General features: G+C 40.1%; 1 protein-coding gene across 3 annotated transcripts in view; it reads left to right on the top strand.

Annotated features, from left to right (window-relative positions):
• The first annotated feature begins 290 nt into the window (after positions 1-290).
• SH3PXD2A (SH3 and PX domains 2A) overlaps positions 291-25,248 on the top strand; it is a 319,685-nt gene continuing 294,727 nt past the window's right edge. For 2 of the 3 annotated variants that reach the window (XM_031955789.1, XM_023496115.2), the window contains exon 1: positions 292-1,020. In XM_031955789.1, the coding sequence (XP_031811649.1) occupies positions 949-1,020 (72 nt within the window). In that variant the 5' untranslated portion in view covers positions 292-948. Of the gene's footprint in view, positions 1,021-25,248 lie in introns of all 3 variants that reach the window. The other variant, XM_031955791.1, reaches the window with a different exon arrangement.

Raw genomic sequence — 25,248 nt, 5'->3', positions numbered from 1 at the left:
GTGGCTACCACCCCTGGCCCTGAGAAACCCAAGATGTGAGAACCCTTCCCTCCCCCATCCCCATAACTGTAACTCACACACGCACACACGCACATACACACACGCACACGCACACAAACACACGGCTCTGAGTGGGTGAAGGCTGCTTCACAGGTCTCTTCCTACGGTCCCCGGTCGCAGCCCCTTCCTCGTCCTCCCCAGCCCCTCCCCCGGCCCAGGAGCCCCTCCCCTCGCGCTTCCCCTCTCTCCAGCCCTCCCCTTCTCCGGCCCTGGCCCTCCGCCTCCAGCTCCTCCAGCCACAGTCGCGGCGGAGCCCTTGCCCTCGCTGGGCGAAGCGCCTCGGCCGCTGCCGCCCCCTCCTAGCCCACCCCCCCTGACAGCGGGCGCCGAGGCTGCAGCCTCCGCCCCCTCCCTCGCAGGCAGGACACTCCCCCATCGTCTCCTCCCCCAGTTCCCGCCGGACTCGGGCAGAGCGGGAGGCTGCAGCTGCGGCTGGGGCAGGAGGGAGGCAGGGAGTGAGCCAGCTAGCGAGGGAGCGAGCGATCTGGGGCGAAGCAAAGGGCCCGCCAGCCCGGGGAGGCAGGAAGACCCCCGACCCGGGCCGCCCCGCCCACACCCTCGGGCCAAGACCAGGCTTCAGCCCGGGACGTGTCCTCAGCCTCCACGGGACTCCTAGGGTGTCCTGGGCAGCTACCTGTGCGCGTGGAGTGCTCCCAGTCTGCCTCCCTGCCCCCTTGGGCATCCTCCCCCGGGGCGTCAGGGAACTGCTCTAGGGAGTGTGGGGCCGCGGGACTAGCGGAGGAAAAGCCGGAACCACAGCTGCAGTCCTGTCCTGGGAAGCCCCAGGCAGGATGAGGAGCTGAAGTCGCCCGGCCAGGAGAGGGAAAGGAAGGGAAGGGAAGGAAGAGTCGGAGCGGGAGGGGCGGACTGCCCGGAGTGGGGGAGAAGATGCTTGCTTACGCCGTGCAGGATGCCACCGTGGTGGATGTGGAGAAGAGGAGAAACCCTTCCAAGCATTATGTGAGTACCTTCCCGGGCCGGGTCCGAGGCTGGGGCAGAACCCAGAATGGGGACAAGCCCAAGTTCCCACTTACTAGATGCAGTCTCCTGGGCTAGTTCAGTGTTAAGGGACACTGTTGCTGGTGAGTTTCTTAGGAGCGCTGTAATCCACTGGGGACACTCAGATCACTTCTCTTTAGATCCTAACACGTCCGCTCTCCCCCTCCCCACTTCTTTACTTCTTTTTTTGGCTTAGGAATTGGCAAGTGTCTGGCCTTGTCTGTTTGAGCGGTGAAGTCATCTGTCCAACTAATGAGGATAGACCTGGGACCGATTTCGGGGTGTGTGTGTATCTAGGGTGGGGAGGGGGATAAGGACAGCTGTTGTAAAGCCCACTCTTGCCCAGATTATATGTGGGGAGAGCATCTTCCCAGCAACAACTTCTAGAGGGATCCAGTTGGGACTTCTAAACCTGTACTAAGGAAGATACTTTTGGCAGTAGGATCTCCGCAGGCTCCTTTCCAGTCTGTGTCAGGTTCTTTGCTCTACTGAATTCTAGGCTTAGGCAGAAGAAATCTACCACTCTCTTCTTCATTACTTTGTTTTGGAAGTTCATATCCACTATAATGAATGACATTACCATTTTAGCCTTTCTGTGGATCAGATTCTTAAACTGAGATTTTTTTCTTATATAAAATAAGCTTCTGTTTTGTATGTGCATTAACAGTGCAGATGTTGCTATTCTAGTGACAGAACCCCATCTGGAACTTACAATTTAATAGTGTATATGTGACACTTATGCAAATATGATAGAAAGCGGAACTCCACAGAGGGATGAAGGAGAGATGCAGACAAAGTACTCTTGGGAAAATGGGGGGAGGAAGAGACTGGTTGACACTTCCCCCTTTCATCTCCATTACCCAATCTTCACACCTTCTGAGCAAATGGAGTTTCCCTGAGTTTCCCTGTCCTCCTAAGTTTGAGAGAACTCTAGTAGAGTAAGGTTGTAGCTCCCTGGGACTGAGGACTTGGAGCAATAGTGTTGCTTCTGTCTTGATAATGCCTATATTTTAAAAAATAAATTTTTTGAAAGTTCAACATTATTTTTGAAAAAACTCAAAGTGACTTCAAAAATCTGATGCTTCTTAGGTTAATATTAATAGCAGTATCTTAGTTTCTTTGTTATAGATGGGCTACCTTTAGCTTTGCTTAAATTCTCCATCCAAGAACTACCCAGAATTTTGTGATTGTTTTGAAAACTAACAAGATGACTTATGCTGGATTTGTGTTTTTACAGGGGTTTTCCAAAAGCTCTCAGAATACTTAGGTTGAAGGGGCACCAAAAGGTCATTTAAACCTCCTGCTTCTTGGTTGTTCCTAAATCCCCTTTACTGATGGGCAGCAGTTCCAGTCTTAAAGTTCTCTGGGAGAAGATGATATAGTCTTCTGATGGGATGGGTATTCTTCTGGTACCTCTTAACCCTTCTATAGCCACTAAATTCTTCCTTTTGTTGCATTCACTTAATTTTAAGATAAAACTGTTCACCAGTGTTAGGTGTATTTGAGTAGCTTAGCATCTACTTAAGAAGTTAGGGAGTCAAGTTGCTTTAGCCATCAATTATTATTAGTAGTAGTAGTATTAGTATTTTGAAATCAGCCCTTCAGTAAGGTTGGAGTTGCCTTTCAGCAGGTGGCAGTCTCTGCTCTGGGAACTGAGCGAGTTCTATCTCTGAAACTTTCCTGATAAACTGCGCGACTTTAGCTTCTAATTGAATTTACAGCCGCATCTGTATACTTCTGTTAAACTGGGAGTCCAAAATTTGCAAAGAAACTTGATAATATTTTAATCTTTTTTTGGTGCAGCAGTCAAGCTGGCTCAGCTTAGAACCTGGTAAAAACACATTATTCTCTACATCTGTTCATTGAAAGTGGCCTAATGCACTATTTTCTTGTGCCAAGGAAGACCAAAGTTCACCTCTGACCTATATTGGCTGTATGACCCTTGGCAAATTATTTAATTCATCAATACCGTGGGTAATTCTCTATTAAATTATAAATTGCAGGAAAAGTGACAACTTGGCCTAAGTAAAGAGAGTTTCTTCACCAGTTCCCTAGACTAAAGAAATCCTAAATCTAATCCCAAACCTTATCAAAATTCAGTTTCCTTCCTGGGGGCCCAAGATAACAGTAGCTGGAGATTCTGGCCTCAGGCCAGGTCACTGTTGTCAGAGCTCTTGGTAGCTCATCCAAAAGGTATGAAGAAAGATAAAGAAAATACTATCCTTTTCATTTCTGCCTCTTTATTTAAAAAAAAAAGGATTTATTTTGATTTTCATTGACAAGTTCAGATATTTGACTAGATGAATAAGAGTACAAAAAATAAAATTTTAACATCCAAGTCTCTTTTTTAAAAAAAGTTAATATTTTTGTTAAAAAAAAAAAAAAAAAAAGGCAGGGAGTTTGAAGGGGGAAAGGTAGGAATCAGCTCTTAAAAGTTAATAGTTACTTGCACTTTATGAAAACTTGAAAAAAAAGTCTCTTCCTAATAATACTCATTCATGGATACTACCATTTCCTCTAACATTATAGGGCAGGAATGGGATAGTTCCCTATGGGAACTGATGATGTCACATCCTGGGAAAGCAAGGCAGGCAGTGATGTCACTGGATGAGAAGTCACATAGAACTCTGACCTTAAGTTCTGGGGAACAATTAAAGGAGAAACTTTTTTTTTTATTATTATGGAAATAAAGATCTGACAGGAACTTTAACAGAGATCATGTCAACCTCGATCATTTTACAGAGAAAAAAACAGAATCCCAAAGAAGAGACAGTGAGTGAATACTCGGCCATGGTTAATCCAAGAGGTTGAAACAAAGTCCCTGCTTCTGGAAGAGGAGCTATCATTTCAGGATACCTCTCCTCTCTTTAGCGGATGAGAGAGGGAAAAAGAAAGTAGTGGGAATTAGGGAGTTTTTCTGAACATGTCAATTTTTCCCATGGGAACCCTTTTCACTTTTGATTTAATTTTATTCCTCAGACTCCAGCTCCAGACTGTCTCTCTCCCCCTATTCTGTTTCTATCTCTGTCTCTCTTTGTCTCTATCTCTGTGTGTGTGTCTCTCTGTCTTTGTTTCTGTCTTTCTCTCCCTCCCTCTCCCAAAACCATAATGAGAAAGGATCCCAACAGGTCATTTTCCCAGGTTAGATTGTTTTAACATGTCCAAGACCAGGTGGAGTGCCCCAGAAACAAGAGGCTGGAGGGAGGGAATAAGTTTGTATATAGTACCTTATATATAGTACTTTCTATGTGCCAGGCTTTATGCTAAACATTTTATAAATATCTCATTTGATCCTCACAACAACCCTGAGAGGTAGGTGCTGTTATTATCTTCATTTTACAGTTGAGGAAAACTGAGGTAAACAAGATTAGGTGACTGGCCTAGGGTCATATAGCTAGTAAGTGTCTGAAGCTGTATTTGAATTCAAGTCTTTCTGTTTCCAGGCCCAGGCCTCCAGTCACTGTTCCACTTAGCTGTCCTTAGGTAGTAAGGAAAAAGTTATTGCTTATGTAGAATTATAATAATAAATTGCAAAAGTGTTGCTAAGTAATATGAAAATGATTATTGATATGTTGAAGATTAAGTCAGAGAAACTGTTTATAGGTGGAAATATTTAATCTGATGGGGATGAGAAGTAGGACTTCAAGGCTTGGGTGGATATTAAATTCTCTCATCCTCAGTTTCTTCCCCTGTGGAACGGGGATAATAATAGCATCTGCCTTCCAGGGTTGTTATGAGAGTGAATGAATTAATATATGTAAAACTCTTTGTGTACATTTAAAGCACTATATAAGTGCTTATTATTATTATTAATGTCAGGTCAAATCAAAAAAGTGGTGCTGTGTGGTGGTTGTGTAAGGAGGGACATACTCAGATCACATTTGTTCTAGAGGCCTATAAGGCACATAGCTTTCACTCTCTTCTTCTTCCCTCTAATAGGAAGTCTGTCTGTGGCTTCCCAATTTGCAGAGCAGTCAATTTGTGGGATTACAGGTTAGCCCAAGGAAGATGAGAGGCTTAGAGCCTATACAAAAGGTTGTTCCTAGAACTTGAAAGATCCTTTTTTTTTTCTTTTTAAATGTGAATAATAGTTTATTTTTTTCAATTATATGTAAATTGTCATATTGATTAGCATACTGTTAGGTGAAATAGTTCCTAATTTTTACTTTGGGAGATCATTTGCTGCTGAGGCACCATTGTGTTATCAAGTAAAACTCAATTCTCTTTGGTTTTGGAATACTAGGTACTTAACACTCAAGTTATCTGTTTCATATCAATACCAATCAGCAAATTTTTGTTGCTTTCCTAGTGTGTGCTGTGGAAGATTTCCCTTTGGAGGGGGAATTTAATTTTTTTAGGGAACTCACTTTGAGGAAAAGTCCTGTTGATGTTGATTGGCAACTGTTCTACAACTTATAATTTTGGAGAGTTCTCTAGTGGAGAAATTGAGTGACTTTTCTAGGGTGACATAGTATGTGTCAGAGGAAGCCCTTACACCTATGACTCTGATTTTGAGACCTACTCTCTGTATTATATTGCCTCTGCTATAGAGCATACTGAGAAATAAAAGCATAGTCCTTGCTTTTAAAGACCAACTTGTATGGAATGAGTACATTATTAGGTATGAAAGTGTGTGGTGCTAATGGAATGTGGGAGTTTCTTACAGCTCAGTGATGGAGGTTGAATCATCTTGTTGCTGAGGAATATGGAAGATAGGGAATTTTTTCCCCATTTACAGAAGAAAAAATTGGGCATACCTAAGCATGTACAATGCTGACCCTGGGACTAGAACTCTGGCTTCCATATTATTGTTGCTCAGAAACTTCTCCTCTAACTAGAGGACTTGATTCTTTTTAATACTTTTCATTTCTTCTGTTAGGACTTTGTGACATATAGGAAGATAACATGTAGCAGGTCTTTCATAAATATTTGAATGGATGGTTTAAGTCTCACAGTGTGCTTTCTAAGTTTGTGTGTGTGTGTGTGATATATATATTTTTAAGTCTAGCATTTTCCATCCAGAAGAATATTAACTCCTTGAGGGTAAGGATTCTTTTGTTTTTGTCATTGTCTTTTTGGAATCTGCCATAGTGTCTTGTGGGAAACTAGATGGTTCAGTGGACAGAGTGCTGAGGTTGGAGTCAGGAAGACTCATTTTCTTGAGTTCAAATCTGGCCTCAAATACTTGAGAGCCTTGTGATCTTGGGCAAGCTGTATAATCAAGTGTGCTGTTCAGCTGATTAGTTGTGTCTGACTCTTTTGGGGGCTTTCTTGGCAAAGATACTAGATGGATTGCCATCTTGTTCTCCAGTTCATTTTATAGGTAGGGAAGCTGAGACAAACAGGATTGTGATTTGCCCAGGGTCACGTAGCTAGTAAATATCTGAAGAGGGATTTGAACTTAGATTTTCCTGATTCCAGGTCTATTGCTGTATGCATTGCACCACCTGGCTATCACTGTATTGCAAATATATTGACTAACCATTCACTTATGTCATTGAACACTATAAAACATAGTCTCATTTTCTTGGGTAAATAATCCTGCATAACTTTTCTAAAATTGCACATTTTTGTAACAATCTAGAGAACAAGTTCCTAAATATAGCAAATTATTCACATAATATTGTACCATATCACACCCACTGTGGGCAATGGAGAGATATAGACGATGGTGGAGAGAGCCTCCTATGCTTAGGGAGCTAATAGTCTAATGGAAAATATCAGACACATGTAATACACTCAAACAAGAAACTTATAATTAAGGCTATAAGTGATAGCAAGGGTTTGGAACTAATTGGATTTAGGTAAAGAAGGTTTTTTGAAGATAGAGGTTGACAGAATGAAAGAGAGTTAGTTATATTCCCCTCTCTGAGAGGTATAAAATTAATTGAACTAAATGATGTCTAAGATGTCTTCCTGGTAATATTTAAGTGTATCCCAGGAAAGATAAATGGGTTTTGAGAGGTAAAGACAAACGGAGTCATGTCCAGGGTCTGGTTGAGTCATCAGTTCAGCACCTCTTAGCCACCTCTCCCTTCTTCCTTTCCTTCCCATTCATGGCCTGTCTTTCATTCAAAGCAGCAGTTTTTTCCTCAACTCCAGAGGGAAGTGATTTCTAGGTGATTCACAGCACTGCCTGCTCATGGAACAAGCAACCACATCCTTCTCCAAGGTTGGAACAGAGAGTTCTCCCAACAATTAATAATAACCACCCTGCCTGGAAGAAGGAGGAAAGTAAAGAGATCAAGGGCCTTTTCTGGGTGAGCCGTATTTCTAATGAGATTGAGAGAGAGAGAGAGTGTAAAAGAGTAAAAGAATGGACAGGAGAGAAAAGAGAGCTACTCACTGGTTGTTCTCATCACCAGGAGGAGGGCTGCCTGCTATTTTGCTTTTCAAGCCAGGGCTCAAAGAGTTAATTGACAGTGGTGGATATTAATCAATGTCATTTTATGAGAGTCTCTTACTTTGGATTTGAATAGTAACCTCATGAAAATTTCCTTCTAATTTTCCCTTGTCTGAGTCACTGTAACCAGAATTTTTTTGGATGGGGGCAAAAAAAGGGATCTGAGAACTGGCAGTGTTTTTCTGCTGTTTTATTAAATAAAAATGAAGTTTGAAATAGTTATTGTAAATGTGTTTGCTGATCTTCAGTTCTATGCATCTAGGATGATTATGGAATGGGATAAAGAGATCCTGGAAAGAAAAGAAAAGTGTGTGTGTGTGTGAGTGTGAGTGTGAATGTGTGTGTGTGTGTGTGTGTGTGTGTGAAGGTCAAGATGATGGATGTTGGAAATAGATTCTGACTTTCAGCCAATGGTTTGTTCTAGGATGATAATTGCCAAAAATAATGGAATCTTGTAAGTAGGATGATTAGCTTTCAACAGCCTGGTTCCCAGGGCTGATTTCTTGTTTCCTGAGCTGTCCAGAGTGTGTACTGGTCATGGTGGAGTTCATCTTTCTCACTGTTCAGGAAAGCTAATAGTGTGTATTCATGGTGAGAAAAGAGTGTAGGTCAGGAACTTTTTTATGTGTGTGTGTGTGTATGTGTGTGTGTGTATGCACGCACATATGCATATATTATATGCATATGTGTAAATAGTGTATATATATATATGTATAATATATGTACACCAGAATTTATATTTATATATCTAATATATACCACAATTTGAAATATATAACATAGGTACATGGTACACTGCTTGTTTGTTTCAGCATGAATTTTTAAGTTTTAGGGTTCTTATTCTATAAGGGTTGTCAGAGAATTTTAATTCTATAAGGGTTCTTATTCTATACTAGGATCTGTGTGAACTTGAAGAGAATATTGATCAGAGTTCTGATGTCTTTTATTATTGTTTCCCTTTGCATGATTTTAGTCATGGTATAACTTGTTCTTGCTTCAATGTATGTCAGTTCTTATAAATCTTTATAGATTTTTCTAAATTTTTCATATTTATTATTTACCATATTATGGTGCAGTAATTTTTCTACTATATTCAGATATCACATAATGTTCATGATCAGTATCAGTGCTCTAATCAGTGGGCACTCACTTTACAATAGATATTTCCCAATAAATATCCACACAACTCTAATCTGTAAAAAGTACATATACTGAAAAAAGTTTTCAATTGTAGGAGACTTTAGATCTTACTGATGTCAATATTGCGTCCAATGATAGAGGTCACATTTCATCCATTCTTTCATCCTAGTGGCTCATTGCCTACATCCTTCTATAAAGTTCCCGTAGCATCTACCTTCTTTTTTCTATGTCTTTTGCTATTTCAGTTCAATACTTGGATTGGCCATCTGTTATCCCTCACTCTTGTTATATGACTAATTTTGCCTCCTTTCCTAGCCCTACATATATCCAAGACTAAAATTAAATAAACATTTATTTAACATCTCCTATATGCAAAGGCCAGTTAGGTGGTATGGTAAGGGAGAGAGCCAGGCCTGGAAACAGGAAGATTTATTCTATAGCCTCAGATACTTCCTAGCTATGTGATTCTGGGCAAGTCATTCAACTCTGTTTGCCTCAGTTTCTTCATCTATAAATTGATCTGGAGAAGGAAATGGCAAAGTCCTCCAGCGTCTTTGCCAAGAAAATCCCAAAGGCATCAGGAAAATTTAAACACAATTGAAATGAGTGAGTAACAACAAAACTATGTTCAAGGCATTGTTTTAGAAAATAAGGACTAGAAGATTGGAAAATGATACAATCTCTGACTTCAAAGAGTTTATGTGCTACATGAAGTATATGAAATTACACCATCTCTTATTAACACATTGTTGTAGGGGATACATTGTAGTCAATCTACAGACACCACATTTCTCCCCATGGTCTTTTGGGTATGATCAGAAACTGGATTCTCAGAAACATGGTGTTCCATGATTTATAACCATATATCAGCATGGAAGAATACTGATGTTGAATGTTGGCTTTTGCATGAGGGACAGCTGGTGGTCACTGAAAGCAAAGTATAGTTTCCAAGCTTGCTTTACTCCTGTTCAGTCCTAGATTCAGGTCAATGTTCAATAAACAAGCTACCATGTGCTAACTGAACAGTTAAATACATGGTAGGTTGATAGGAAGGGGATTAGTAGTTGAGGAGATCAAGAAAAATATTCATAAAAAAACTGCTGCTTAAATTGTATCTTAAAAGAATAGAGGGATTCTATAAAGTCATCCAGCCATGGGAGACTGGTTTTGTAGGGCTTTAAAAATTAACCAGTATTTCAAATCCAAAAGTCAATGGGAGCCCTTGGAATTGATGGAGTAGGAGAGTGACATGGTCAGATCTATGCTTAAGGAAAATTGTTTGGGCAGTGGTGTGTAGGCTGACCTAAAGTGGGGAAAGACTTGAGACATGGAAATCAATGAAGTGAGAATCTGACTGCGGTAATAATCTAGAATTTGGTGTTTGTTTTTTTTTTGTTTTGTTTTTTTTTTTTTTTGGTGCGTGCATGTTTGTGTGTTGTGTGGTATTCACATGTATAAACCTTTTCCTATTCATAATGGACAGGCATGAGATTTCTACATAACCTAAAAGCCTTTAAATTCTGTCATTATTTAATCCAGAGCAATGTTTTTCAACATTTTTTGGCTCTATTTCCTTATGCCCACATGGACTTTGAAGTTGCTGAGCATTAATGTTACCTCAGATTGTCAGAAGCTTCATAGATTTTCTCTACCTCATATAAAATGCAATTATCTTCATGGTGGTCCTTTTCCTTAGGCTCATCATGAGCCCTGTCAGATGAGGTCAAATGTCTCATGAATTGATCTTTCTTTTGCATAAAGAAATAGCTCTGCAGATTGTCAAATTAATGTATGTAATCAGATAAAAAATCCCAGCATGACCATGAACATTCACTCCCTGATTTCCTGCCATTCCATGGTCAACACTGAAAGTGGAAGGGATTGAATAGATAGATCTAGGGCCATTTCTAAAATGGACTGTTTTTCTAAAACATGCATAGTCTTAGGGGTAGGGACTCTATACTGATAGCCTTTCATTTTGGTAAAACCTGACAGAGTATGGGATCCATTGACTTAATTATAGAGAATTCAGGGTCCCTTCCCATCCATGATTATGACCAGAAATAGGAAGTACATTCTATTTTGTGTGTGTGTGTGTGTGTGTGTGTGTGTGTGTGTGTAGGTGTGTGTGTGAGAGAGAGAAAGAAAGAAAGAGAAAGAGAGAGAAAGAATGAGAATATGTCTCTCTGGGTTTACAGTATAACTATCCTTCCCTGTTTCCTGACAGAATGCATTATCTTGCCCTTTTTTGTCATTTTCCTTGAACTCTGGAGGAAATGACCTTCTGGAATATTGGATGCCCTGCTGGATATAAGAGTACAGGCTGGCAGGCTGAGGGCAGCAAGATGAGCTGGGAAAGATGGTTGGGTAGAGTGCCCTAGAAGTGGATCACCAGCTGTCTCCTGGTGGCTGGCTAACCAAAGTAGGCCTTAGAAATTCTAGCATGGAGGCCCTAGTTCTTTCATTCAGCTCATCTTGCTTTCAGGGGCCCCTTTAGAGTCTAAATCTCTAATCCTCTTTGCCTCCTGGATTCCCATGAGATGGACTTGAGACTTTCCGGTTCTCCTGGTGCCTTAATACCTTGGGAGGAAACGGGTCCTGCTTATCAGTGGTGATCTCCTCTTGACTGAGGGTGCCTGCCTGTGCTGAGGGTGAACTTGCCTGGGATCTCAGCTGGGGGAGACTGTTGAGTAGGGGAGGAGCCAAACATTTGGCAAGCACAGGGTGGCCTGAGATATAGAGTCCCCTTTCATTTGGGGTTGGAATGTTATAGCTTTAAATAGAACAGGGAAGCTTTGAAAGCCCTGAGTTTTATTAAACATGACCATGTCCTGTATGACGAGGATATTACATGCAGAAAGTTTGGCTTCCTTCCACGTCCCATCTAGGCTGCCTTGGGGCAGGGACCAAGGTTTTCTGGACCAGCCCTGGAGCTGCAGGACCCTCACATGGTTCGTTTGGAGCAGCTTACCTGGATGGGGAAGCCCGCCTGCTTACCAGACTAGCCCCTTCTACCCACCTCAAAAAAAAAAACTCTGTGTTTTTCAGTGGGAAAAAGATTTTCTAAGGGTTAGTTAGAAGTGGCTGCTTTTTAACAACACTCTACAGCAAGCCCAAGTCTGACTTAGCCTTAGTGCCTAGTTTGCTGGCATTGAGCCCTGGAGACTATTTTAAGGGGCTTGCCGGTATGGGAGAATTTCACTGTCTGAAGACGGAGGTGGCCTTTGTGGGCCTGGCATCCTGGCATGGACGGCAGGGCTCTGAGGAAACATCATTGTCCCCTGTGCTCTTAGTGACTTAAGCTAGTGGTTTCAAAGTCAGGGGCCAGGGATGGGGTAGTTTGGGTCAGCTCCCAAGTGGGCCCTCACACATTCATGTCAGTAACATGAGACCATCTGGGCTTTGTTTGCTTTCTGGTGTAGATTAATGATTTGCCTCATGTATCTCTCTTTTATTGGTGATCCCTTAAAATAGCCTTATTCCTCTTTTTGATTCTAATAGAGTTATTTTTATAGCTGGAAGAAACCTTAAAGATTATCTGCTAGGTGGTAAAATGTAGTGTTGTACTTGAAATCAGGAAACTCTGAGTTCAGATTTAGCTGTGTGACCTTAGGCAATCTTTCTGTCAATTCTATTTTCTCTTCTGTAAGATGGGAATAATAGTAGCAAGAATCTCAGAGTTACTGTGAGGATAAAAATGAAACAATATTTGTTTGTACATGTATAATACATATAACATGTATCAGATTGCTTGCTGTCTTGGGGAGGGGGGAGATAAAAGAGAGAGTAAAGGAGGGAGAAAAAATTTTGGAATTCAAAATCTTACAAAAATGAATGTTGAAAACTCATTACATATATTTGGAAAAATAAAGTATTATTGAGAAAAAAAGAAAAATGAATATTTGTAAAGTATTTTGTAAATCATTGTAAGCACTTTATAAATTCTAACTATTATAATTAAGCAAGCAAGAATTTAATAAACATGTACTGTGTGCCAGGCACTGTGCTAAACACTGGGAGTACTAAGATAAAAAAGAAACGGCCCTCACATTCAAGAAACATATTTGAAGAAAACATGGGCACATAAAAAATTAAACATATGTGTGTCTGTGTTGTCTAACAAGACTTGTGATTTCATGAATTTAGGGAATTCCCAGTAAGGAACTTCCTCTACTAAAGATGACTAGACCTTCTCTGTCAATTATAGCCTCAGAAGTATTTCTGAGATTAAGTGGGTTTGTTGTGTCTGACTCTTTACTGCCCCATTTGGAGTTTTCTTAGCAGAGATACTGGGGTGTCTGCCATTTCCTTCTCCAGCTCATTTTACAGATGAGGAAACCAAGGCAAACAGGGGTTAGTGACTTGCCCAGAGTCACACAGTCAGGAAATGTCCGAGGCTGCATCCAAATTCAGATCTTCCTGCCTCCAGTCTCTGTGCTCCCTCTCTCTGCTTGTCTACTTTGCTACTTGGTTGCCTGATACTTCAGAGTTGGTACTTGAGTCCAAGCCTTCCTGACTTGAAACCTAGCTCTGTATTCGTCGTGGCACACTGGGCTGCCTCTCATGCAAAGTATTTTGTGTGTGCATGGAGGTGGGAGAAGAAACTAGCCACTGAAGGGCATGGAGATTAGGAAAGGCCTTTTGTAGGGGTAGTATTTGAGCTGAGTTTTGAAGGAAATAAGGATTCTAAGAGGTAGAGGAAGGAGTATATTCCAAATGTGGGGGGAGGCTTGCAAAGGCCCAGAGATGGGGAATAGAATTTATCTTTTTTTTTTCCCCTGAACTTATGAAGATGCTTGGTCAATTTCAGCAAGCTTAGTTTTTTTTGTTTGTTTGTTTTTGTTTTTGTTTTGTTTTGTTTTGTTTTTTAAACCAGAACTACCTACGTAGTTTTCTGAAAACTGCTGTTCTGGTACCCTAGTCTTCCTGTACCTTCTAGACTTTGGCTAAATCTTGACTTCTAGAGTGGTATTTCTCCCTCTCCTACTATATAGTGGCTGGCTATTCTACCCTGTGAGAACACTGATGGTTCATTAGACTCAGCCAGGTTAGGGAAGTGGCCAGCAGACAATTGAAATGAAAGGAAATGAAATATTGGATGTGGTTATATTTGCAGGGAACAGACCCAGAGATTTTCATTGCCCTGATCTAAAGGGTTTTGGTTTCCAGCTTATGCAGAAGTTTGTAGGATAAAGAACTTGTCATGTGAGGTGTCCTCCCCGCTCCTTCCAATCTACTCCCAGATAAAAGTTAAAGGGTTGAGATTAAGCTTTGGGATCACCTGATTGCCTGTGGCTGCCAGACACTCCAACACATTCCCTGCACTCCTGCCCTGTAGGACCTGATGAAGGCTTTTAGTTGAGATGTGATAACAACCAACAGTGTGATGTCAGAGGTGAATCCAACTAGGGCTGGGCTACTATTTTGGGAACAGACTTTGTTTTCTCATTGGGGGCCCATCTGGGGCAAGGTCTGGCTCCTCAGAGTTTGGATGAAACCTTACAGAGCCATGGAGGACTTGTACTGTAGTGTCAATGCTATAAGTTACTATTCTTTAGCACTATAACTTTGGCTTTTAACCAAGACTCAATGATCTTTGCTTGCTCTCTTAGAGAGGGGGGAGAAAAAAGAGGGAAGGAGAAAAAAATTTGGAACTCAAAATCTTTTTCAATAGTATTTCATTTTTCCAAATACATGCAAAGATAGTTTTCAACATTCACTTTTGCAAAACCTTGTGTTCCAAATTTTTCTTCCTCCTTTCCTCCCTCCCCCCTCCTCAAGACAGCAAGCAATCTGATATAGCTTGAACATGTACAATCCTACTAAACATATTTCCCTATTTGTCATGCTGTGCAAGAAAAATCAGTTCAAAAGGGAAAAACCATGAGGAAAAAAACCCCACAAGCAAACAAACAATAACAAAGTGAAAATACTATGTTTTGATTCACATTCAGTCTCCATAGTTCCCTCTCTGAATGTGGATGGTACTTTCTATCCCAAGTCTGTTGGAGGTGCCTCGTTGTTGAAAAGAGCCAGGTCCATCATAGCTGATCATCACATATTCTTGGGTTACTCTGATATCTTGGTTCTGCTCACTTCACTTAGCATCAGTTTATATAGGCCTTCCCAGGCTTTTCTGAAATCATCCTGCTGATCATTTCTTATAGAAGAATAATATTCCATTACATTCATATACCATAACTTATTCAGCCATTCTCTAACGCATGGGCATCCATTTGATTTTCAGTTTCTTGCCACTACAAAAAGGGCTGCTACAAACATTTTTGCACATATGGGTTCTTTTCCCTCTTTTATGATTTCTTCGGGATACAGACCCAGTAGAGACACAGGATCTGGATCAAAGGGTGAGCAAAGTTTTATAGCCCTTTGGGCATAGTGGAACTCAAAATCTTACAAAAATGAATGTTGAAAACTATCTTTACATGTAATTGGAAAAATAAACCACTATTAAATTAAAAAAAAAAAAAAAAGACTCAATGATCTTCAAAACAGTACCTCCTCCACTCTCTGCTTGCCTTCCATAGCTGATAATTTTCATTTTCTAGTCTGAGAGTAATGGCCATAATATACTATCTGGTACCTGGGCTAAATTCATTCATCTTTGCCTACCCTTTCTTCCATATGTCACAAATGTGGCACAGAGTCCACTCCTCTTGATCCCTTATCTTGTCCACACTAATTTGTTGCAGTAGTTTCCCCAAGGATGTTCCTATTTCCAAATCCATCTTTTGTTGCTGCCATAGGTTAATGGAAAGAGTCTTGGATTTAGCATCAGAAAACCTACTGTGTTTAAATCCCATTTCTGCCACTCATTGTCCAGGCTATTTTGGACTATTGTTACCTCTCTGGACTTTAGATTCCTTCTCTATAAAATGAGAGGATGGAACTTCATGACCAGTTGATTTTTCTTATTCCTTCTATTGATGGTTCTGCCCCATTAATCTTTTTTTTTTTTAAGGTTAGCCCTGATCATATTATCTTTTGCTTAGAAACCTTCAGTGGATTCATGACATTTGAGGCCCTGCATAATCTGGGTCTAGTTTCCTCTTCAAGCCTTATCTTGAATTACTCATACCATATCAACTGTCAGTTCCGAGGAGACTAATAGACCATATTCCTCAATGTCCCTGTAATTTGTTTCATTCATCCTGCTTCTGTGTTCAGTTTGTATTTTTCAGCTAGATTATCTTCTGTCTTCCTTCCTTGGATAGGGAGCTATCCAAATCCTACTCTTCTTTTCTTAATCTTTATAACTAGTATTCCTCCACCTGGCAAGGTTTCCCTTTAAAGTTATTATTATTGTTGAATGAATGAAAAAGCATTTGAGTACTTACTGTGTGCCAAGAACCATGCTAAGTAGTGGAGATGTAACTAGAGAAAGTGATGAGTTAGTTTGTTTCTTAAGGAATTCACATACTTAGAGAAGATACACTAAAAAATTCAGCTTTTAAGGTGGATGGAAAAGTCCAGAAGTCCTAAAGGATTAATGGATAGCAGATGGCATCAGGAATCCTTAGGCCATATCCTTAGGTGAGCTAATGGTGCAGAGGGGTCTGGAGGGTTCAAAGTCTGGAAGACCCTAGAAGACAGTGGCAAGACTGGATAAGTGGATAAGGGCTGGTGGTCTGTCATCTCTGTGGAGAAAATAAAGATGATGAATTACATCTATTTGAGTATCATCTTCAGTCAAGGAGCCTGGATGGGCTGGAGAAGGGATGACAGAAGAATCCCTAGTTTTCCTCAAAGTTTACCTCAAACACTACCTATGTGGAACATATCCTAATTCCTCTCAGCTGCTAGTTCCATCCAAAATTACCTTTTACTTATTTAATATATACTTTACATGCATTTCTTGTCTTTCCCCAGAGAATGTGAGTTTCTTGAAGGGAAGGATTTTTTTATTTTGTCTTTGTGTCTCCAGTGCCTACCAAATAGTATGTGTTTAGTGAATGTGTTGATTGATCTGGAAAATCCTCACTATCAGACTCAATTTAATTCCTATCTCTTCCATGAAACTTTCTTTTGTCCAAGCTAATCCAGGCTAAAATCCTATCTTCCAGGGGAAGCCTTTCTGATCCCTCTTAATTCTGGTGCCTTTTTGCTCTTGATTATCTTCAATTTACCCTGAACAGAACTTGATTGCACATTGAGAGTAAGAACCTTCCTTCCCCAGTCCTTAGTACAAGGTATCACTCATAGTAGGTACTTAATCAGTGCTTATTGACTAATAGATTTCCTCTTAGGGTCTCCTATATTATTTTTTATTTAGCCATTTTCACATTCTGTCTGATATTGTTAGATTTGTTACTTGAGATGTTTGTTTTGGCTCTCCAACCAAACTAGACTCCATGAAGGGTGGAGACTGTTTCTTTGTTTCTGTCTCTCTCTGTCTTTTACTTACACACAATGTGCAGTACACTTTGATATTTTAGGGATCTGGAATTTTATTAGTACAAAGTTGTCAGTGTTATGTTTCTGAGACTGAGATTTTAGCTTTCTTTTAAAGCACTATTTGGGGGTTGAATTCAAGCAAGAACATTGTTTTAGTTTAGTTTTAGTTTAGCACCTCAGTCATCAAAGGCTAGGATCAGATGGCTTACTTCATTAAATGGTGTCTCTCCTTACTCCAAACAAAACGATAAATACAGATGGTTCCAGTTGTGTTTTTAAAAATCAGGCATTTAGAATTTGAGATAATTTTCCCCAAGAAACAGTGTTAGAATGGCAAATGTGATCATTTAGTAAGGATGTGCTGTGGGTAGCTCCTACAAGCTCAGTTTGCAGTGTGTTCTTTTATAAATCAAGGCTTGATTTATTATTTTATTGATTTTCTAAATTTAAGAAGGTGATGGCGAATATGTCAGTAATGCAAATTAAACTTTAAAGTGTGTTCTGCTTTTTGGAGAATTAGTTGTTAAGCAATCCCTGATTAGGGTCTAGGGTAGTCCACAAAAGCCTAGTTTACCCGAAATATGGCAAGAACAGATGCTAGATTTAGAGCTGGAGGGGATCGTAGAGGTTATATAGTTCAACCTTCTTTTTGAACAGATTAAGAAAGTGAATCTCAAGTTGAGTGTCTTGCCTGAGGTTGTACAGGTGGCAAAATCAAGGTCAGAGACCAAAATCAGCCCCTCTTTTTCCCAGTGTCTCATGTTAACTCCTTCTTACTCCCTAAAAGTATTCCTAGATCTAATAATGAAATAACATTACATTATGAATAACCAATTAACCAATAATGTAGTACTATTAATATTAGCGTGTAGCCATATTCATTATATTCAGGCCTTTGGGGGATAGCCTAGGAATTTGACTGCCCTTTATTACATATTTCTGTGGAGAAATCTGTTTAGCAGTGAGAAGAGAATTAAGAAATATCCTAAAGATATCCTTCACTTATTCTCTTCACTGCTTTGGTACCTGAGAGCTATTTAGTGAGCCATGAAAAGAGAAGAGGGTTGAGGAGATAATACTTGTTGCCTTTTAGGGTTCCTAGAAGGTACACTGACCATTTTTTATCAATGGGACTTTTTTGAGAGGTTAGGGAATGAACTCAATTGGGTAATAAATATTAAGCCACACTCATTGCATAAAGAGGACTGGACATATCAGGGGAGGATTTGTTCTCCACTTTTTTGTTTCCTTTGCCACAGATGAGACCCTTCCTGGAGCAGTGGGGCTGGACTGAAACACTAAGATAACTCTGTCTCTTTCCCCCTTTTCCCTTTCTGTTCTAGGTCATTCTCTCTTTTGACATCAACAGGTGTTGGTGGCTTTTGCTGTAAGAGTGACAGTCTCCCAGCCTGGTCAGCTTTATTGTTGGAAATAAATGGGTTTACTTTGGATTCTTACCAGTTCCTCTTCTCTTTCCTTCCCCAAAATAAACAGCAGCTGCTAGCAATCCTCAGTCTCTGGCTGGCTGAACTGTTCCTGCTTCTGTCAGCAGCCCTGCTTCTCCCTGGGTCTGCCCCTTTTTGGTTTGATACCCTGGATTTTTATAGGCCCTTTGGTTTTCCAGCAGTCACCCTCCCGGTGTGGCCTGAGGGACAGCTGGTTTGTGTGGGTCCTGCCATCTCACCAGCACAGCTGGCTCTTATCTCGTAGACATGCAAGTGATTCTAGGGCAAAGTGTTCCCTCGGGTTAGGGGGAAGAAGTAAGCCAGCCTGGTACCAACTGTCCACAAAGCAAATGATTCACATGTGTGGGGAACTGAGACTGGATGGTATTATGTCTTAGAGTTAGAAGATCAGAGGGCTTAGATCTGGAAGGAATCTAATGACCTTTTAATCCAACCTGCGACAAAGTAGAAGGAGCGCTTGACTTGGAATTGGAGGCTCAAATTTCAGTTCTGTTTTCTCTTTGTGTGACTTTGGATAAGCCCTCTATTTTCCCTGAACTTTAGTTTACTCATCTATAAAATGGATAGGCTGGACTCAAACTACAATGTGCCTCTCAATCTCTGAATCTGTGATATGAAATTCTCCATTTCTTGTTGGGGAAAACAGAGACCCAGATGGATTATGTGACTTACTCATAGTTGCACAGGCATTATTAGTGACAGAAGCAGATTTTCAACCTTCTATTTTCTTTGGCCTTAGTTTACCCATCTGTAAAATCGTAGGCTGAATTCGAACTACAACGTGCCTCTCAGCTCTAACATCTCTGAATTTTTGATATATGAAATTCTCCATTTTATTGCTGGGGAAAATAGAGACCCAGATGGATTATGTGACATTCTCATAGTCGCACAGATTTTCAACCTCGGTCCTCCTGGCTCTTAACAGCCCAGTTTCTTTCCGGTGTTTGGGACCACGCTGTTTTGCTTGTCAAGGGTTTCCATTCCATAGAGGTAGTTTATAAGGGACATGACAAAGGAAATTCAACTTAAAAAAAAAAACAAACCAAAAGCCCTAAACAACTCTACCTTTCAACATGTCTGCTAGTGCAAGAAATTAAGAACAGCAATAACCACAAGGAACTTAGAAGATCAGTTCCTCCAGCTGGGAATGGTGCTGGGTGGATTCCCTCTCGCTCTTTTCCACGATGTTCACACGCTCTCCCTGAAGGCCAGCAGCTGAGGTCCTGAATGACTTTGGCTGTCTTTCTCCTCCGTTCTCTACCCTGGGAACCTCTTATTATCTTTGGCTTTTTCACTTTTTTTCCTCTCCCTCTTTCAAAGGCTAAGTTTGGAATACTTGCTTGAGCATCCAGACCCAAACCCATTATTTCCATTGAATAGCCATGAACTCCAGGCAGGGTTGGGTTTGTTTGACAGACGGCAGGATGCTGATGCTGGATATGTTCACAAACAGAAATGCTTGCCGGTTATTCAGGATAAGAAATAAGTACACTTAAGGAAGGAAGCAGAAGAGGGTGTAGGGGAAACAGCCCTGGAACTGGAGCCAGAAGACCCGGGTGCCATTGCTGGCTCTGTTCCTTTCCACCTGTGTGACCTAGACCAGATGACTTCAGTTTCCTCATCTGTACCATGAAAGGGCTGGAACAGTTGATTTCTAGGGTCCTTCTGGCTCTAAATTATGGTACCATCTTCTTGGCATCCATCCCCCTTATTGCTTTTTCTCATCCCACATGCCTTCTTGATATAGGAGGAAAGTGCCATCTTGGGAGCTGTGGTGATGGGAGTAAGTGGCTGCTGGGATAAGCTGTCACAACAGGTGTGTCTGGTTCCCATCTCTGATGGGGCTCCTGCAGCCTGAAGGGTGTATATTTAGAATCCTCATAGAGATCCTGAATTTTAGCCCCATTCTGAACTCCAAGAGCCTTCCCCAGGAAGGACTCAGAGCTAATTCCTTTGAGGAGAATTTAAACCTGAGGTCTGATTTGTGGCCCGTAGCCTCAAATTCAGTTTTGATGATCTTCCTTAAGCTTTCTCCCAGGGAACCTCCCATGGCAGATTGCCAGCATCCCTGCTGGTACAAATATTGGGAGTTTTCTTATATCCTAAATTCTATAATGTTGAAGCTGGAAAAGACTCTGGAATCTACACCTAGTTTCATTCCTCATTTCTTTCTTTCTTTCTTTTTTTTTAAATTGTGGTTTTTAAGAAATTAGCTTATTAAATCTGCCTCTGTCACTAATAATGTCACATAATCCATCTGGGTGTCTGTTTTCCGCAACAAGAAAATGGAGAATTTCATATATCACAGATTCAGAGATTGAGAGGCACTTTGTAGTTGAGTCGAGCCTATCCATTTTATAGATGGGTAAACTAAAGCTCAAGGAAAATGGAGGACCTAGGTTGAAAATCTGTCTCTGTCCCCAAACATTTTTATATACAAAGAAAAAAAAAAGATTATATATAAAATCATTAACTTCTGTTTGGGAGGAAGGGGGAGATATATATTAAACTTAACAAGGTAGTAACAAAATTGTCCTTTTTGTTGTTGTTCCTTTCTGAACTTTTCTCCCCATTTTACAGATAAGGAAACTGAGGCAAAAAAGGTTGAATGGCTTACCCAGAGTTATACAGAAAGCTCATAAAGCCATTATTAGAACCTAAGTCTGCTGAGTCTTATTATAGGCAAGTAGAAGGAGAGACTACTTGAATATTATCATTTCTCTTAGGAGAAGGTAATGTTTAGGGGAAAATTTAGAGTGTGGCATACCACCTCCTGAGCAAGACTAGATTGAGAAATTAGAGTCTTCTAAACTCTCACGGGGCGGGCCTTTCTGTTGATGAAAAAACATTGAACGGAAGCTAAGCTTTGTAAACATGGGAATCGGGTCTTTTTTAGAGTCATCTTAGAAAAAAATAAACAGGGAAACATAGATAAATAGAAATCTAATATCTCCTCCATCTAGGCAGTCTGGGAAAGAGTGAGTTAGACTTTGAAGAGAATAAAGATGTTAAAATTTTTAAACTCTAAGACTCTGTTTGTAGAATCCCCTATGTGGGCAAGTTTTCTGACCTATTTGTGGCTCATTTTACTCGTCTGTAAATTAGGGCCAATTTACATGGGTTATCCTGGCACCTCACTGCTTTTCTCAATACTAGAAATCTTTATGATAGAGATGGCTGAGGTGTTGCTATTTCAGAAACTTGCAAGGTAATACTTGAAAGCTTAAACTCATCCTAACATTTATGCAATGGATTATTCTTATCACTTTTCAGGTGGAGAAGGTCCTGATCCCGGTATTGGTCTAGAATCACAAGATTTAAGAATGTGAATAAAAAAGAATGAGTAACTATATATATATAAAACTATATAAAAAACAATGATTCAAAATCAGATCTAGGTGACTTCAAGTTCAAGATTCTATCCACCATGCTACCTAGCTGCCTCTAGACAAATGAAGAGGAGAGAAAATAAAATTGTTTCTCATGAAGCAGCTGGTTCACCAGCCACTGAGTTTACTCAGTCTAGTACCAGAGTACTTACTTTGCTTATGATGATGATGATTATGATAGTTATTAGAATTGTGATGATGCTGACAGAAGTTTCTTCAGAGATCACACACTCCCTGTTAAGAAGGGAACAAGAGGAAAGAGGAAGGAGATGGGACTTGATGATATTACCAGAGTCCAATATGTGATGATTTGGACAAGCACCTGTTTCTAGGAAGGGAGAAGCAGTAACTTCCCAGAAACTGAGCAGCTCAAAAGATAGCCTTCCCATAGTTTTGTGGAAAAAAGGGAACACTTTTTTTCTTGCTGTGAAGTGTTATTGCACATTGTCTGTTCTAGACGGATGATTATCTCTCTCTCTCTCTCTTTTTATAATTGGGAAAGCTATATCAAAGTCTACAGCAAGGTAAGCTGCGGCAAGGTAATTAGAGAGAAAAGGTTGGAAAGAAGCAGACTCAGGATAATTTTACTCTGGCCAGTAAAGCTTATCTTCTTGTTTTAATTGCTTTGGGAACGGTTCTGATGTTTGTTTGTGTAGCATGGATTTCCTTCTTTGGAGAGGAGAAGGAGTGAAGTTTCATACCAGGTATGTCTTGAAAGGTTAGTGTTGTAGAGGAAGTGAAACCCCCTTTCAGTCCTTGAAAGAGCATTCTAAGGTTCTAAGTAGAGGTTTATGAAGGGGGACTAGAGTTTCTGGCAGGGACTTAGTAGACATGAAAGACCCATGAGAAAGTCCCAGTGATTCAGGTCCCAGAAGTCATCCTACCCACGGAGCCTTTTATGTGTTCTCTAGAGCAGTGATACCAACTTCAAATAGAAATGGGAATCCCAAGCCATACATAAGGAAACCACATTTTTAATACTGAGTCTTATTGTATACTTATTTTAAAATGTTACATATTTCCTCATTACATTCTAATCTAATTCAGTGAAGTAGTCCCCATGTTCGATATCTCTGTCCTAGCACATACATTTATTCTTAGGAAGAGAAGCCTTCAAAAAGTCCCAGAATTTCATTAAAAAACACAGAGCCTAGCTTTTATATATACTGGGAAAAGAAAAAAGTACAGTTTCTCCTGGTTTCCAACAACTTTTAGGTCATCTCTTCCTTTCTTGTATGCTTACATTATCATTATATGCTCCAGAAAGGGTCACAGGATTTCTTTCTTTTTTTTTTTCCTTTTTTTTTTTTTTTGTCACTCACATTTTATTATTAAATTAAATTTTTCTTGAACAAAAGTATAATATTTTCTCTTCCTCCTACCTCCCTTACTCCCTACTGATTTTTTTTTTAAAAAGCCCTTCTAGCAAATTTATATAATCAAACAAAATAAATATCATATTGGCTATCATCAAAAAATGTGTCTTTCTCTTTGACTCTATCACATCTTACTCCTATGATTTAGAGATGAAAGAGACTTTAGTGCTCATCTAGTCTGTAACTTGTATTTTATAAATGAGGAATCTCAGGCTTAGAAATAGTAAGTGACATTCCCATGAATGAATGAGTTTTTAAAAGCATTTATTAAGCTTTTCTAGATATAAAGTGTTGGAAATACAAATAGAAAATTAAAACAAGGTCTGCTCTCAAAGAACTTACATGCTAATGGGCTCACATTTCATAATCATAAAAATTGGGAGTGGCAGAAGCGAGTTTTGAATCCAGGTCCTACCATGATAGAACAGAGTTCATAATAGGCTGGACCATTGCAGTTTAGAAATGTAAATCTGCCTTTTTTTCCCCCATCTGTCCTATGAGGACTTGTTTTACCTCTAAAGACACTTCTAGCTCCAACAGTATTAAGATCTGTGAGATTAAATAACTCACTTGGAGTAAATAGAAATCCTTTGTACAATTTCTCTAAATCTTAATCTTAATCTAAATTAAATTTAAATCTCTAAATAAATATAAGGTGGGTCAACTATATTATTGATGATTAATTTTGGCAAAGCATGTATCTTAGAATCAATTGTAAGGGACCTTAGAGATCATCTAATCCACTTTACAAATGAGGAAACTGAGACCTAGTTTAGGTCATGGACTCCATTACTTGAATTATAAGAGGGGCTTTTACAGTGAATTACCAGGAATGAGGAGATGCTGATATTTTTGCTTCTAGCTTTCTCAGAATCCTCCATTAGGTAAACTCACTTATCAGTTGAGGCGTCTTACCCCTGCAGGCTGGCATGGGACTCTGTGGGCAAGTTCACAGACATTCAGAAAGAGGTTTCCTTCAGTATCTTGGAAATGGATTTCCTTCCTGTCTGAGCTCCCAGGTGCTGGCTGTGCAGTTTGTTTGAATCCCTTGAGGAAAATGTGGAACCCTGGTGCCATCTGTTCCCGTTTCTTCCTGTAGCCTGTTTAGTAGTTTGGGGGAGAAGGGAAGGAAACAGAAGTGGCCTTTACTGATCTGTTGCTGAGTGGATACTTTCCAGCAAAACAAACTACGAACATCTTGGTTTGTTTTTCAATACTGAAACTGGCCTGTCCTCTATCCTCCTCCCCTTCCACCCTGACAAGGGAAAGTTTCTAGGATCCTGGCCAAGGTATCTTTTGTCTTTAAGATCCAAAGTCTTGAGAAGTCTTGAAATTGCTCTTCTAGGAAGTACCAGATGAAGAAGTCACAATAGCTTGGGAATATTCCCCAACTGAACCAGTCCTAGACAAAAAAAAGGAAAAACCTACTTTATCTCTTTCTTCATCAGTTTCCATCGGGGCCAAGTTACCTCTGATTTTCTCCCTCCCCATAGAAACTAACCTTCAGAATTTTCTTTTATACTAAAATGTAAGTGACTGGCATTTATGATTTGTACTCATTGGTATTTATAGTGTTAGAATTTCAGATTTAGCCAGTGAAAAAAGAAGGGAGGATTGGTGGGGATTGGGTCAGATTTAACTACAAAGGCTTCCACAACATGGGAGCCTGAGGATAGTTTCTTTGATGCTCAAAGTATTTTAAAAACTGAACTAACCTGAACTTTCATGGCCCAAGAGAAAGATGTGGGGTGGGGTTGAATTAGGGGCAACATTAATTTGAAACCTGGTTCTTCAGTTTACTTCCTGTGTGACTTTGGCTGCTTTGGCCAATTAATTTTAACTTTGGTCTTTAGTTTCCTTATCTATAAATGAAAGTGTTAGCTTATATGACCTAATATCTCTTCCCATGAGTCTCCTCATATATTGTACTGGCTTACTTTAGATTAGGCATTTTTAACCTGAGTCTCCCAAATTTTCCATGAATAGATTTCAGGGTATGTGTG

The sequence above is a fragment of the Sarcophilus harrisii genome, chromosome 2, assembly GCF_902635505.1.
Source record: "Sarcophilus harrisii chromosome 2, mSarHar1.11, whole genome shotgun sequence".
Taxonomy (NCBI): Eukaryota; Metazoa; Chordata; class Mammalia; order Dasyuromorphia; family Dasyuridae; genus Sarcophilus; species Sarcophilus harrisii.
Note: the sequence above shows the minus strand (reverse complement) of the source record. Positions and strands in the feature narration are given on the sequence as shown.